Below are 13992 nucleotides of genomic sequence, written 5' to 3'. Positions count from 1 at the left end.
ATTAAATAATATTCTTATGGTTTAATCGAATAAACAAGTCACAAAATACAAAAAAATATATATAGTATGCATTAAGACACATACACTGGTAAAAATAAATCACAATATTCAAGAATTCTTTATGTGTTATAAAGGTTTGCGTTGACAAATTCAAGACACAAGAACGCAAACATTAAAATCTTGTACAACACAGATATCTGAGGGAAAATTTCATTACAAAACGTTCAAATACCTTTCTATCTATTAATCTATACTAAATATTATATTCTTATTATATTATTACAGTTACAAAATGCTTAAAATAAGGAATCCTTGAGATTGGAGCTAAACAGCGGCCATCTTGCTTTGACAAATTAGCCTCGAACCCAAAAGAGTTCTTATGTGCTATATTCCACTAATCAACTAATTAGTTGAGTATACTGTGAAACCTAATCTACAGTCAATACTAATCAACCAATCATACTTACTTCAAGAAATAATCTGATTGGGTGATTATTTATTTTTGGCAACATTTCAGCTTGAAGGTTAAGGCCAAAAAGAAAATATGAGTTTGTAAGAGTATGTCAAACATAACAGTAAAATCGATTCATGAGAACGAGTGCTTTTATTTTCATGGAAAATGAAGGGGGTTTCCTTAATTTTGAGGAGTATAGTTTTGCTGGGATGTGCAACACTCGACCATGCATACCTGAACTTATATATGGATGAAGTTGAAACCTTTCGACTTTTGGGTAAGTTCTGCAACTTTTTTCCTTGCAGACTCCTGTCTGACAGCAGATACTGATGATAGCTTTCGTAGGCTAGACAAAACAGTTCAGACTCTGATATACCATTGTGGCATGAAGTCAGATATATCATAATAAGATACTTTGATTTAGCATAGTGGCATACTATATACCATAATATGATAATCTAAGTGTTATTTATCACCTGATACACAACAGTCTAATATACCAAAGTCTAATATACCATAGTTTAATATACCATTGTTAAATAATTATGCTACAGTTTGATATACCATAGTTTAATATACCATGGTGCCATAGTTTGATAAACCACAGTCTGATATACCATAGTTTGATAAACCACAGTCTGATATACCATAGTCTAATATACCATAGCCTTATATACCAGTGTTATTCTATCAACAAGGCATCAATTATCAAGTTGAGCAACATGATGAAAAATAGAAAGGGTTCAATATCATACCTATCTATATTACCTATCTATATTACCTATCTATACCAGTAAATTGTTGCAATATTATTGTGGCATATTACCACAATATTAGAACTAAAAACAGACAATATCATGAGATTTTGACTTGGAGATAAAATAAAAGTTGATCAACCTCATCATCTTATGTTATATGAGTTGCAGTCATTAATTTTGTGCTGGTCATTGCTGACACTTTACAGATTATGTTTTATGAAATTTGTGAAAATGACCGATTCCAACCGTTTGTATTATGATTACCAAATTTCCATGACCCTTCTACAGTTGGAATATGGAGCTAACTTTAAACCTGCCAACTTGTTACACAGATTCAGACTAAATATAAAAAGAGCAATTGTCTTGATTTCAATTATGAAGTTATAAGCCGTTTTTAAACCATAAGCCATACTGCACCAATTTGGACTGTGATTGATTTCATTGGGGTAAATATAATTTTCGCACATGTCTAAAGCGGCATTATACCTTTTGATGAATTGTGAGAGAACCAAACGTCAGATTGAATGTATGTCTGCATCTCTTTATTATATGATATGAAATGATTAAAAGTATAAAATATTTATCAAAATCTTATATTAAGCAAAATAAGTTAAAAAGTTTTTTTTTTTTCACAAAAAAACTCTCCTTTGATCAAAAGAATGTATGTGTTTTGTATTAAATAATGCAGACCTGAAGAAATCTGAGAGATTGGTAAATTAAACTTTTGAATGTATGAGTATGAAATTACATGAAATTATAAAGGATTGATCTTATGAAAATATAAGTAAGATATCTGGTTATTATTGTAAGGAGAGAAAAATACAAGTTCACACTAGGGGGTTGTTTGTATTTGAAATAAGGGACCAATCCTTCTGGGTCATGTAAAGATTACATTAGGGATCAGTGACAATATTTCTTACATAAAGACAACCTCAGACCAAAACTACAGAAATAAAAATGTTAAAAAAAAATCTCTAGGAAAATATTTGAAAAGATGAAAGATTTTGAATCACAAGCAAATTTTGATTTGTTCATGAAGATAGATAATACCCCTTTTTAGACTTTATTATAATGAGGATGGTTTTTGATTTTTTGATAGTTAGAATAATTGTTAAGTACTTTCGTAATGATTGTTTATTTGAATAATTGAAAATTTAAAGATAATGATAGATAATGAATCTTAACAGCTGTTTTGGATTTTCGAATAAGGTAAAATTGATAAAAATGGTCATGACATTCAGAGAAAATGTTTTTGTATCTTTTTAAATCATTTTAAGGCCAGTACCTTATTGCCAACTTGACAAATTGATATTGTGCTTAATGAATAACCTCTATACATGCTTCATGTAGTAGGTGAAGAAATGAAACAGAATGAAGTTAACCTCAGAAGAAATAGTGCAGTGAAATGTTCTGATATAACTATATATTATGTGAAAGAGATTAGTGTCAAATATGATTGTTGACAAGTGTTATATGATAATAATATAGAAAATAAATAAACAATATCAGTTATAATTCACTATATATACACTCTTATTTATTTTTTCTTCTACATTAGTTCTATTTTATATCACACTTTCTTGGAATATTTCTTTTTCTAAAAATTCAGTTGATAAAAACAATATCAAATGTATAAATTCTGACCCATTAGCAGAAGATAAATAATTTGTAACTGACATCCATGTAAGTGCTAAGTAATATGGTAGTAAAACTATCTAAATTCTATTTTGCTAGACTTGATGCAACCAAATGTGTAACAGCCCATGTGTAGGCGGAGAAATTATTATTTTTGTACAGCAATTGAACTATTATTAAAAAAGATCTTAAAGTTTTTTTTTTTACTGTTGCCCAGTATGTTGAACTAAAATTCTTAAGAGCACAACATGTTCAAGCAAGCAATGAAGCATCCCCACAAGATCAGAGTACAATTGTCTAAGAATATTTTACACTGATAATTTTCATACAAGGTGATTTAAGGATTTTTATCTCCTAAATTGTGATTTCAAACCTTTGTTCAAACGTGTGATAACTTGCCAATATTATCCTGATCAAAATGATAGAGTACCATTGACATGGTAGCCAAGATTAGGATTAAAATGATATGCAGATGAATATTCATTGCCTACATTTGATGACAATGATCAATAAAATAAACAAATTATAGAGATATTGTCTACTTATCATCAGATCTAATCGATATTTCAAGTAGGCCTCGAGTTGCTCACATGTTACCCAATGATTGACAACTGTATAGGCTTGTGTCAATATTTCTGTCATTTCAATAAGAGTTATGTCCTCTTAGTCACAGTGGTGCAACAGTTTTTCTACACTTATCTACTTCATGGACGTGACATCTCCAGTACTTGAAGATAAATTAGAATTCTCTTGTATCTGTGTTCTGCTTCTTTCTACCTCCTTTATTTTATTATCATGTCACATTTCTTTATTACAGACTCTTTTACTTGAGTAAATTGAGTGTAGAATACATGATCCTTTCCCAAAAATTTTCTAATGTAAACTATGACAGTGTAAAAGTAGGATGTATAGTTTGTCAAATTTGGTTTTATTGAATGAATCTGTTTTAAATCTAGCCTGCTCATTTTCAGTCAGCATGTTCTATCCCAGAAATATAAACTTGCTGATAGACAGTTTTCACTTTGTTGACTAATCTCGGACAGTCTCAGCTACCAAAATTGGACTCAAAGTTTCTCAGCAAGGGAACCACTCAGCCTGCATAAAGATAGAGTTTGTATAGAGTTTAGGAAACAAACTCTTATAGTGCTTTCAGATGACTAAATTTAAGGCAGCTGAACTGAACTATCAACCGTTCTTCAGCATCGTTTACTGTTTTTAGGTGAGCGTTCATGCTGACATAAAAGTTAAGCCAGCTTCAACATTACCTTGGAAGTTATGGGGAAGTTCAGGGTCATAGGTAATAATGGCGGGAATTTGTTAAGTGCAGAAATGACATAACTGGCTTAATGTTAGCCAGTAGTGCTCAGACAGCCAAATTAACTATATAAGTCAGGTTTTAAACCACCTCCAAAGTAGGTGCAAGTTAAGCCAGCTTAAGTTTAATCTGTCGCATGCAGAAGTCTACAAAAACTGGACTAGAGGAATGATTGATAGTTAACTTTAGTTGTCTGAACACACTATAAGATTCATTTTATTAGTGCATCAAGGAGCAGTACATCATGATGTGATCCTTTTTTCACCTTTTCAACCTTTTCAATGTTACATCCAAGTAGTACCATAAGGTAATTTGTAATGATACTGTTGTATTTGCTCTCAGTGGTACATGATCAAGTATTTGTTACCAAGATCAGTGTATTTTTAAGAATATTGTGATATGTTTAAGAGTGGTACAAAGTACTTGTAAAGAAATTTTAGCCACAAGACATTTTGATAAAGATTATACCTCACCCTATTGTAGTATTTACTATGTTATTTTATACTAATCTAATACTTCACTCTTCATCTTATTGGTATTTACTAGAAGGTCTAACTCATCTTCTCAGATATACCTTTATCTTCAAGTAGAACTGTCTGTAATCATAATCCCACTTTTTTCGTCAAAAAAAGTAAGTACTCTACCAAGTAAAAACCAGTGGGTCAAAGGCATCTAAAAACTCACTTGGAACAAGTTTGACTTTATTGGCACCATAATTGTGTTAAATATGACTAAATAGTTATCTTTTAACTTGACGTTTTCAAAATAATTCATAATTTAGCTCCAGTTTGCAATTATTTGCATGTGTATGAATATTAAACTAAAAAGTTATTATTTGATAGATTTGCGCATAACATTTGAGAATTTTGAATAGTTGGTTTATTGTTTTTTTTGTAAATTTGCTTCAAGTTAAAATTTTCCAATTTTCAAAATCATTGCATTTTTTAGTCCATTCTGAAATGATTCTAGAAAAGGATACATGTTTGGAGTAAAATTTACCAACAATTTAACATCAGACTGATATTAGAAATGAATTCCCATTTTCCATTTATTCATCCATTCAATGATTTAATCTTTAATGTACAGATTCATCAATATGTGAGAAATTCATGAAAATTCCATAAGGATTAAAATTTACGCAGTATTTTTTCTCCAGTATAAATTTATCATGTCCAATATTCTCATCAATCTATTCAACTCTTTACAAATCTTACTGCAACATTCTGACACAAACTATCAAATACTTCAATCAATTCCTACAGAATTTGGTAATCTTGAAAAATTGGAATTGTCAAAAGAGACAAAAAGATATGAAATGGTTGAAGAAATTTGTCATGTTAAATGAGTATAGTTTGTAGAAATAAATGTATAGAAACACATCAACTTATCATTCTGCTGTCAAACTTTGAGAAATGAAGAGAGCAAGAGTCAGTTGATTTGGTAGAAATCTATAGGAATTTCTCATCTACGGTTCCTGGAAGTCTTTGGTCAATGTTGATTTTTCCAGAAATCATCAGATAACTATCGTCTTTATGTAACCCTACAAAAATTATTATTGTATTGAAATAGATTAAATGCCAGATAAACTAATGTTTTTTCGTAGCCAAAATGGAATTAAAAAATGTTGATGATCAAAATCAGGATAGATAAATTATATTTTGAAGCCATAGTGAAATTAAAAAGTAATTATTTGATAATCAAAGTTTGGATAGGTAAATATTAATTTGTAGACAAAATGGAATAAGATATTCATTCCATTGATTTTTTTTAAGCTTAACAATCAAAATTTGTCTATATAAACTCTTTGGTAGTTTATATTTGATAACTTAATATTGTAGTTCCATTTTGAATAGGGCTCTGAAGTTTTGGTGTTACAATGGTTTTAGTGTTGACACTAAACATGTTGTATCATAATTTAACTAAGATTTTAGTTTCGTTAATAATATAAAATTTAAGGCCACACCAATTTAATTAGTTGAATTACAGGCAAAACTTTTGAAAAAAGCAGGGAGCAGGGGGGGATAAAAATAAAAAATAAAAAAAATCTGCATTTCAAGAAGACGAAAAAGGAATGTATTTAAACCTTTATTTATATCCTTTGGAAACAAACAAACACCAGATTAAACCTTATGGATTTAAAATTAAATAGTCTTAAAACTGCTACGGGTGTAACTATCTCTACATCGGTAGTTTCATGGTCTATTTCGATACCGGCTTTAACGCTGGAGACGGTTACTTCTTCTGTGTCCTGCCATCCGGAGCGCGTCAACAAATTACCAACATTTTCGTCATCAGAGGCACGCACTATAGTTCGTTTTGTGACACGGCCCTCGGTACATATGGAGACGTTGATATAAACATCGAGTTCAACGCTCATTTTCTCACATTTTCACATAGATGTATTTTCATCACAACAATTGAATAATGGCCGACGAGAGAATTTTTACAAAATTTGCAGACTGGAACGAACCAAATCACAAATCATGTGTTGTTGGTTTATTTTATTTTTTGAAAGGCTTTTCCAGATTTCCAGAACTAATCTCATAATACAACAAATTATAAAACTATCTAGCCAACAATCAACATATTACAAACCAATTTATCTTTCGAATGAAAATAGCTTCGGTTCAAGATTTATTTTAGAAATTTGCAGGCACCTCATTTGCGTACTTGCTTTGTAGTACCGTTATCAAAAACATCGTGGAACTAGCCTTTTGTCTCATTAACACTGACTGACCATTCAACAGTGAACGCTTTCGCTAAGCGAGTACAACTTATCAACCGAGTTACGTCCCTTTAGGATTTCGTGTTGAAATTTTTACATCGGCGGACACAGTAAGAATAAAAAAAAAATAGATTTTTTCATTTTTATTTTTATTGGGATTCGTCAAAAAAGCAGGTCGGCGGGCCCGTAATCCAAGTTTATAAATTGGTGTCGCCTAAAGCCTGATCGATGAAACTGGAAACTAAAGGTGTGGATAGACAAGGTCCAGTGAGGTGTATGGTGCAGGATTATCGATACAGTAGAACAAAATTATGTCCGTACCCGCATCTTTTGTGTTTACTATTTTCATTTGTATAGATTATTCCGCACCATACACTGCACCGGACACCGTACCTCTTCTATTCGCAGCTTTAGAAAGCCTCAGGGTTGTGATAACTGAGCATTCAAAAATTTAGTTTTGATATCATAATATATATCTATATAATACATCCCAGTTATGATAAGATAATATATATCTATATAATACATCCCAGTTATGATAGGATAATATATATCTATATAATTCATCCCAGTTTTAGAGTGTAGTATTGATTAGAGATGTAATTAAAAGATGTATTTGTCTAGTAGAAAGAAATCAACATCATGCTATCAGTAGGCTAGAATAGAAAACGTCAAATCTTCCTGCAGTTCTCATGATAAATGAGATTTTCCCATCAATAATATGAATTAACTGATTACGTAATGTGCCAGCCTAGCTTGAAATTAATCATTCTTTCTCACACTTTTTTCATTATTCTTTTTTTCTTCCTAACTCATTACCGGTGCCAAAAATGTTAACATTCTTAGTAGCCACAGAAAACGTGGCCAGGCAGGAGTTTTTTCTTTTAGAACAGCTGGAAACATAAGAGTCAGGAATCTTTTGTTCAAAAAGTTTTCTTTAATCACATATTTTAGATAGAATTCCTTCCAAATAGACAGTTACTGTCGAGTTTAGATCTGGAATTACGACACAAGCTTTGATATATTTAGGGCTGTTCTGGGCAATATCATAAAAAAATAATAGTTCACATTGGCTCTGTGATAATCCTTATTCCTCATCTTTTCCCATCTTAAAGGGTTGTCAACTTTTCTTAGTAATGAGCATTCCCACTCCCTTCAGACTTCATGATCAGTTCTTGTGAGAGTTGGCCAAGTGTAAGGTATATTTTTTTATTTATAATAACACTGCAACGTGTTTTCCCCACTGAAGTTCTGTAAGTTAGGATTTTGGTGTGTGTCTGATAGAAAAATAACAACTTTTTGTGTGGTTCTCAATTTAATAAATTAAAAGCATTTTTAGCCTTCTTAACCCGTCTGCTACTAGTGATAATTGTGCTCTGATGAATAATTGCAGCCTTTTCCACTTGGATACATTTTGAAAACATTAATCAGTTTTTAAAGTAATTATTTGCTGCTTCATAATAAATAATTAAACAGTAGTCTCAGAGTGTCAAACTATCTTCAAATGATCTGTATTCATTTTCTTCTGTAAAACAATCGATTCTTTTCTAATTATGAGGTAATTTATTTAGGTAAATTTTCAATAGATTATCTGATAATGTAATTGGCTTGTTTTTTTCTCAAGGCCACACTTTTTTATACCCTTCCTTTTGTTTTGTTTTCAGCTTTTTATAAAACAATTTTCACAAAGCTGTGTTGTGTTACTTTCAGTGACCTGTTAATATGACACAATTTGATTAGAGGAAAAAAAAACACAAAATGCAATGTAACTGAAGGCAGGGCATATCGCAAATTGAGATGATGTTTCCAATCTTGTCAGTAAGCTTATTGTACTTGAGCAACTTCAAAATGTGTCTTGTTTGCTTGAAAACCTTCAATATAGGAGATGGTGTGTGTAAAATCATTATGGATTTGATTATAATCTGCTCAGGAGAGGTGCTGTACAAAAAGAATTTAAAACTTTTGGATGCCCTTGCCAATACTGAGAGAGAGTTAACAGAATGGTCTCCTTCCCCTGTCTTTAAGTTCACTGCAGTAAATATAACTGGTTTGAAATCACATGTGGACAGTAGAGGGCAATAAGTTGAATATTCTTCAGACTGTTTAATTGATATTTTATATTAATACAGATATTAATACTGATCAGATATTGATCACTGATTGATTTGATCACTTGCATTGTCTTCACTTACAACTATAATGTGTCTAGAGAGGGCATTGGGTTTGATTTTATAGCAAATTTTATTAATCTTGATTACAATAACACAATATCTGAAAGGGGCTATTGAATATATCGTACCTAAATGACTGGAATAATGTTATAGAATTGATCATTACAATTGTTAAATATGGAATAATTAAAATACTGACACTGTAGTAATCTATTGTAACATGGTAAAGATTAGAATTGTTGATGTATTTTGGTATAAAATAGTAATATTGAGATATATTGTTGTCTACAGATGATTAAGTTATTGATTGACACTAATTGAAAACATCAATTTTATTGGTTGAATAATAATTGTTACACAATATAATTCTCTTATCAAACTGCCAGAGAAACTTGACGTGAATTAACAAGGGATAGCTATAAAAAAAAACTTGATTCATGCTTTGTTAATACATGCTACATTAGATTGGATGCACCAAATGCATATTGCTATAATATTTTTAAAATTTTATATTAAAGCCACCAGATACTACAGTTTTGATTAAATTAGACCTGGAGATTAAGTTGCATGTTGCTTGAAATTTGGGTGGAAAAATTAATCAAATTTGTCCTAGTAAATATGTTTTGAAATTGTTGTTTATTGTGTTTTATATGATCAATATGATATCAGTATAATGTCATGATTTAATGTGTGATTTAATGATTTATGCTGTCAGTAGGATCAAGGATGCTAAAACATATCTATCTAACCCAGGCATATATCAAATCATTGATTATGATATTCTCTTATTTTTGACTTACAATAGGGTAATGCAGAAAGTTCTATCTGATGATAAAGTTCAGAGAATAAAAGTTAAATCTGTTTAATCTTAGTTTGATACAGCAGCTTGTTGTTATTCATTTGTAGACAAACAAGACATCAGATATTCTGATAAGTGTTACTGCCATGGAAAAAAACCCACGATTTTTAGATGAAAAGATCCCTTCAAGTCTTTAGTCTGACCAAGTTTAGAAGTTTGACAGCTATTGTAAGGGAGAAACTAGAGTATAGTTTACTGTATAAATACCAGAATGACAGCGGTGATTGATAGTATAAGGCTTGGAATACAATCAGATATTTCCACCCTAGTCTCAGACTATCAGGAATCAGGACTATTTTATTATTCACCTGTTTGATTCCAATCATACTGGAATTCAAATAAAGTGAAGTGTTATGTATTTCTCTTGTTTTAATTTTTAATTGGCTGGTAACTTCGTGTCAACATTTCTAAATTAGCTTCTAGAATTGTTATAATTATAACAATTACTGGAATCATAACATTTCAATGTTTCTTATCTACATTTTTTTACAAACCAGATATTCAGACTTTCCCTGATACAGTAATGAATTGGCACAAGCTACCTTAGTTTTTGAGAGATAAAAGTAAATCTAACAACTAAAAATAGATAATTTACCTGTCTTAATACAAATAATATGCATATCTTTTATTGCAACATTGTTCATTATTGTTAAATACAATACTGTTACTCATCCTTCTCATGATTTAATATAAACCCTTGTATAGCAAAGCAACTCTCAAATATCCAGACCAAGTTTACAATACAATCTCAGTAATAAGAATATATTTCTGTTTATCTTAAAGTTTCAGTTGCACAGTTGCATTTGATTTGCTTAGTGATTTTTATGTTCATATTTTGGTTGTTTTCAAAGGTTATACTCTTTTTGACCTAATATCATATTTAGATATAAGATCTGGTGATATTGTTAATATTTTTGAAGAAGAAACTTACAGGTTTCCCACCTTACATCATTATTTTACTGTTACATGTATTTAAACGAACATTTAAACAATTTATATTTAAAGTATTATGTGAAAAGAGTTGATGCTGTGATAAAATGATTAGTATAATAAGTTTATAATAGTAGATATAGACAGCTGATAAAGGTCAAACTAACTAATTTCTAGCTAACTGTTGTAATTATTTGATGAGATAATAATATTATTATTATTTACTTTTATCTGACCTTTATCATAGCTTACACATTTTTATTGACTCTCTTTATTATCTGTTTATTTATCAACATTAAGTATCAACAACAATAAAACAAGACTGTTGCCTGATTGAGACTATTGTGTCACTTTTAATACTACAACCAAACTTTAGAAGTGTCTTTTTTCAATTATCCACCCAGATCCCACTTCGCCTCATTTTAACTTGGATTGCTCTCAGGCATTGATGACTTGTGACTTATGAGGATGATTTACCGACATAATTTCTTAAGACCAACAGTTCCTTACCCTTTTAGACAAGCAGCCTCACACACAGGACAAGCAGCGATAACCTTTTTTGGCAAACTTACTTTGTATTTAAAACTTTCTATGAGTTATAGATACTCACCATAGAGAATCAGTTTTGATATTTGCCCTAGGTGTGACTTGCTTTGTGTGTTGCTGTCAAATTTGAAATTAGAAGAAAATGTTTTCAGCTCAAACTAATAAGTTACACAAAGAAAGAGACATGGAGGTGGAAAGGTTACATTATTCAATTAACAATTCAAACAAATATTGTTCAACCATCTTGTAGTCTTTCTTTGTATTCAAACTCTCTTGTGTTAAAGATGAAACTTGGTCATAATTATGAATATAATCCATCATATTTCATTTCCAGTTTTCATTTAATATTCATTCAAATTCAGACATGAAATAAGATTCTGCACAAAGAGCTATGATTAAAATGCTGTTTTGTTAGGTGCAGTGAACTGAGCTCACTCATTTAACAGACACCTGGTTTTTTTCACTCTTTTTCATCTTGAAAGTTACATGATGCATGGTCATATCTATCTTGTTGATTTTTTAGGGTCTTGGACTTGGACTGATTTGTGGACATGTCTATTGTGGTGATTTAGTAAAATAATTATTCAGAATTTATATATTAATCATATGGGTAAAAAAAGTGATCCCTGATTGAGATGAATAAGCTAACAGATTGTAACAAGTTTTATTGATGTTTGATTTTAAAATACTAGATAACTGTTCAGGAGGCCAGAATAGATGGATATTTTAATTCTTACAAAATTTGAATAAAAGTTCTTGGTTAGTTATCTTGGTTTAAAGGAAATTTTGAAGTCATTATTCTTCAGAATCAGTTTTAACATCTAATTAGACTTTGTCAAAAATGAAAAGATAATGTCCAAGAAGAGTGAAAGAGTTGTATTGGTTTTTTGTTATCAGTAGGATATGGATGCTAATTGAGGCCAATGTTTTTTTAATGAAACCACAGATTTTGAATTTCAAATAATCCCACAGATTTCTAAAAGACAAGATTATGATGAAGAGGTTAATGGAGAGCATCCTATTTAAACTGTGGATAGATTTACATAGAGATTATAACATTGAGGCACGTGTACCATTGGAAGAGCTGCATTTCAAGATCAATTCATTCAATATGTTATCTTGAAATAAATATTATGCTTTAAAAAAAATTCTGCATCTTGATAAGCTAACAAATTGCAAGGAAGAGAATTTTTGATAGGACAGCAACATTGACAGTTTTGATCTGTAGCTTGCAGTATATGGGACCTCAATGCATCATTCCAATGTGATTCCCATATGAAAGAGGAACGTTTTTGTCAGTCTCCCAATTTGCACAGCTGAATAGTCTCGAAATTGTATTGTATATATTCACTAAGTATTGTCAGCAATTTCAATAACTCATTGAGATACCCATTTGAGATGTGATGTTCTAGTAGTATAAGTAATAGATGGTTGAATGGTTGAGGTATATTTGAGATGTGGTGTTCTAGTAGTATAAGTAATAGATGGTTGAATGGTTGAGGTATATTAGAGATGTGGTGTTCTAGTAGTATAAGTAATAGATGGTTGAATGGTTGAGGTATATTTGAGATGTGGTGTTATAGTAGTATAAGTAATAGATGGTTGGGGTATATTTGAGATGTGGTGTTCTAGTAGTATAAGTAATAGATGGTTGAATGGTTGAGGTATATTTGAGATGTGGTGTTCTAGTAGTATAAGTAATAGATGGTTGAATGGTTGAGGTATATTTGAGATGTGGTGTTCTAGTAGTATAAGTAATATATGATTGAATGGTTGAGGTATATTTGAGATGTGGTGTTCTAGTAGTATAAGTAATAGATGGTTGAATGGTTGAGGTATATTTGAGATGTGGTGTTCTAGTAGTATAAGTAATATATGATTGAATGGTTGAGGTATATTTGAGATGTGATGTTCTAGTAGTATAAGTAATAGATGGTTGAATGGTTGAGGTATATTTGAGATGTGATGTTCTAGTAGTATAAGTAATAGATGGTTGAATGGTTGAGGTATATTTGAGATGTGGTGTTCTAGTAGTATAAGTAATAGATGGTTGAATGGTTGAGGTATATTTGAGATGTGGTGTTCTAGTAGTATAAGTAATAGATGGTTGGGGTATATTTGAGATGTGGTGTTCTAGTAGTATAAGTAATAGATGGTTGAGGTATATTTGAGATGTGATGTTCTAGTAATGTAAGTAATAGATGGTTGAGGTATATTAGAGATGTGGTGTTCTAGTAGTATAAGTAATAGATGGTTGAATGGTTGAGGTATATTTGAGATGTGGTGTTCTAGTAGTATAAGTAATAGATGGTTGAGGTATATTTGAGATGTGATGTTCTAGTAGTGTAAGTAATAGATGGTTGGGGTATATTTGAGATGTGGTGTTCTAGTAGTATAAGTAATAGATGGTTGAGGTATATTTGAGATGTGGTGTTCTAGTAGTATAAGTAATAGATGGTTGAGGTATATTTGAGATGTGGTGTTCTAGTAGTATAAGTAATAGATGGTTGAGGTATATTTGAGATGTGATGTTCTAGTAGTGTAAGTAATAGATGGTTGAATGGTTGAGGTATATTTGAGATGTGATGTTCTAGTAGTA

At 30.8% G+C, this 13992-nt stretch overlaps 1 protein-coding gene across 1 annotated transcript; it reads right to left on the bottom strand.

The window, feature by feature from the left end:
* Positions 1-12981: 12981 nt before the first annotated feature.
* On the bottom strand, positions 12982-13512 carry LOTGIDRAFT_101342 (hypothetical protein; the record flags this gene model as incomplete). The annotated part of the gene is made up of 1 exon (XM_009052309.1): positions 12982-13512. A coding segment is annotated over one exon (531 nt), but the record flags the coding sequence as incomplete, so codon positions are not given.
* Positions 13513-13992: the final 480 nt, after the last annotated feature.

This window comes from Lottia gigantea (genome assembly GCF_000327385.1).
Source record: "Lottia gigantea unplaced genomic scaffold LOTGIsca_18, whole genome shotgun sequence".
In the NCBI taxonomy this organism is placed as follows: domain Eukaryota; kingdom Metazoa; phylum Mollusca; class Gastropoda; family Lottiidae; genus Lottia; species Lottia gigantea.
Note: the sequence above shows the minus strand (reverse complement) of the source record. Positions and strands in the feature narration are given on the sequence as shown.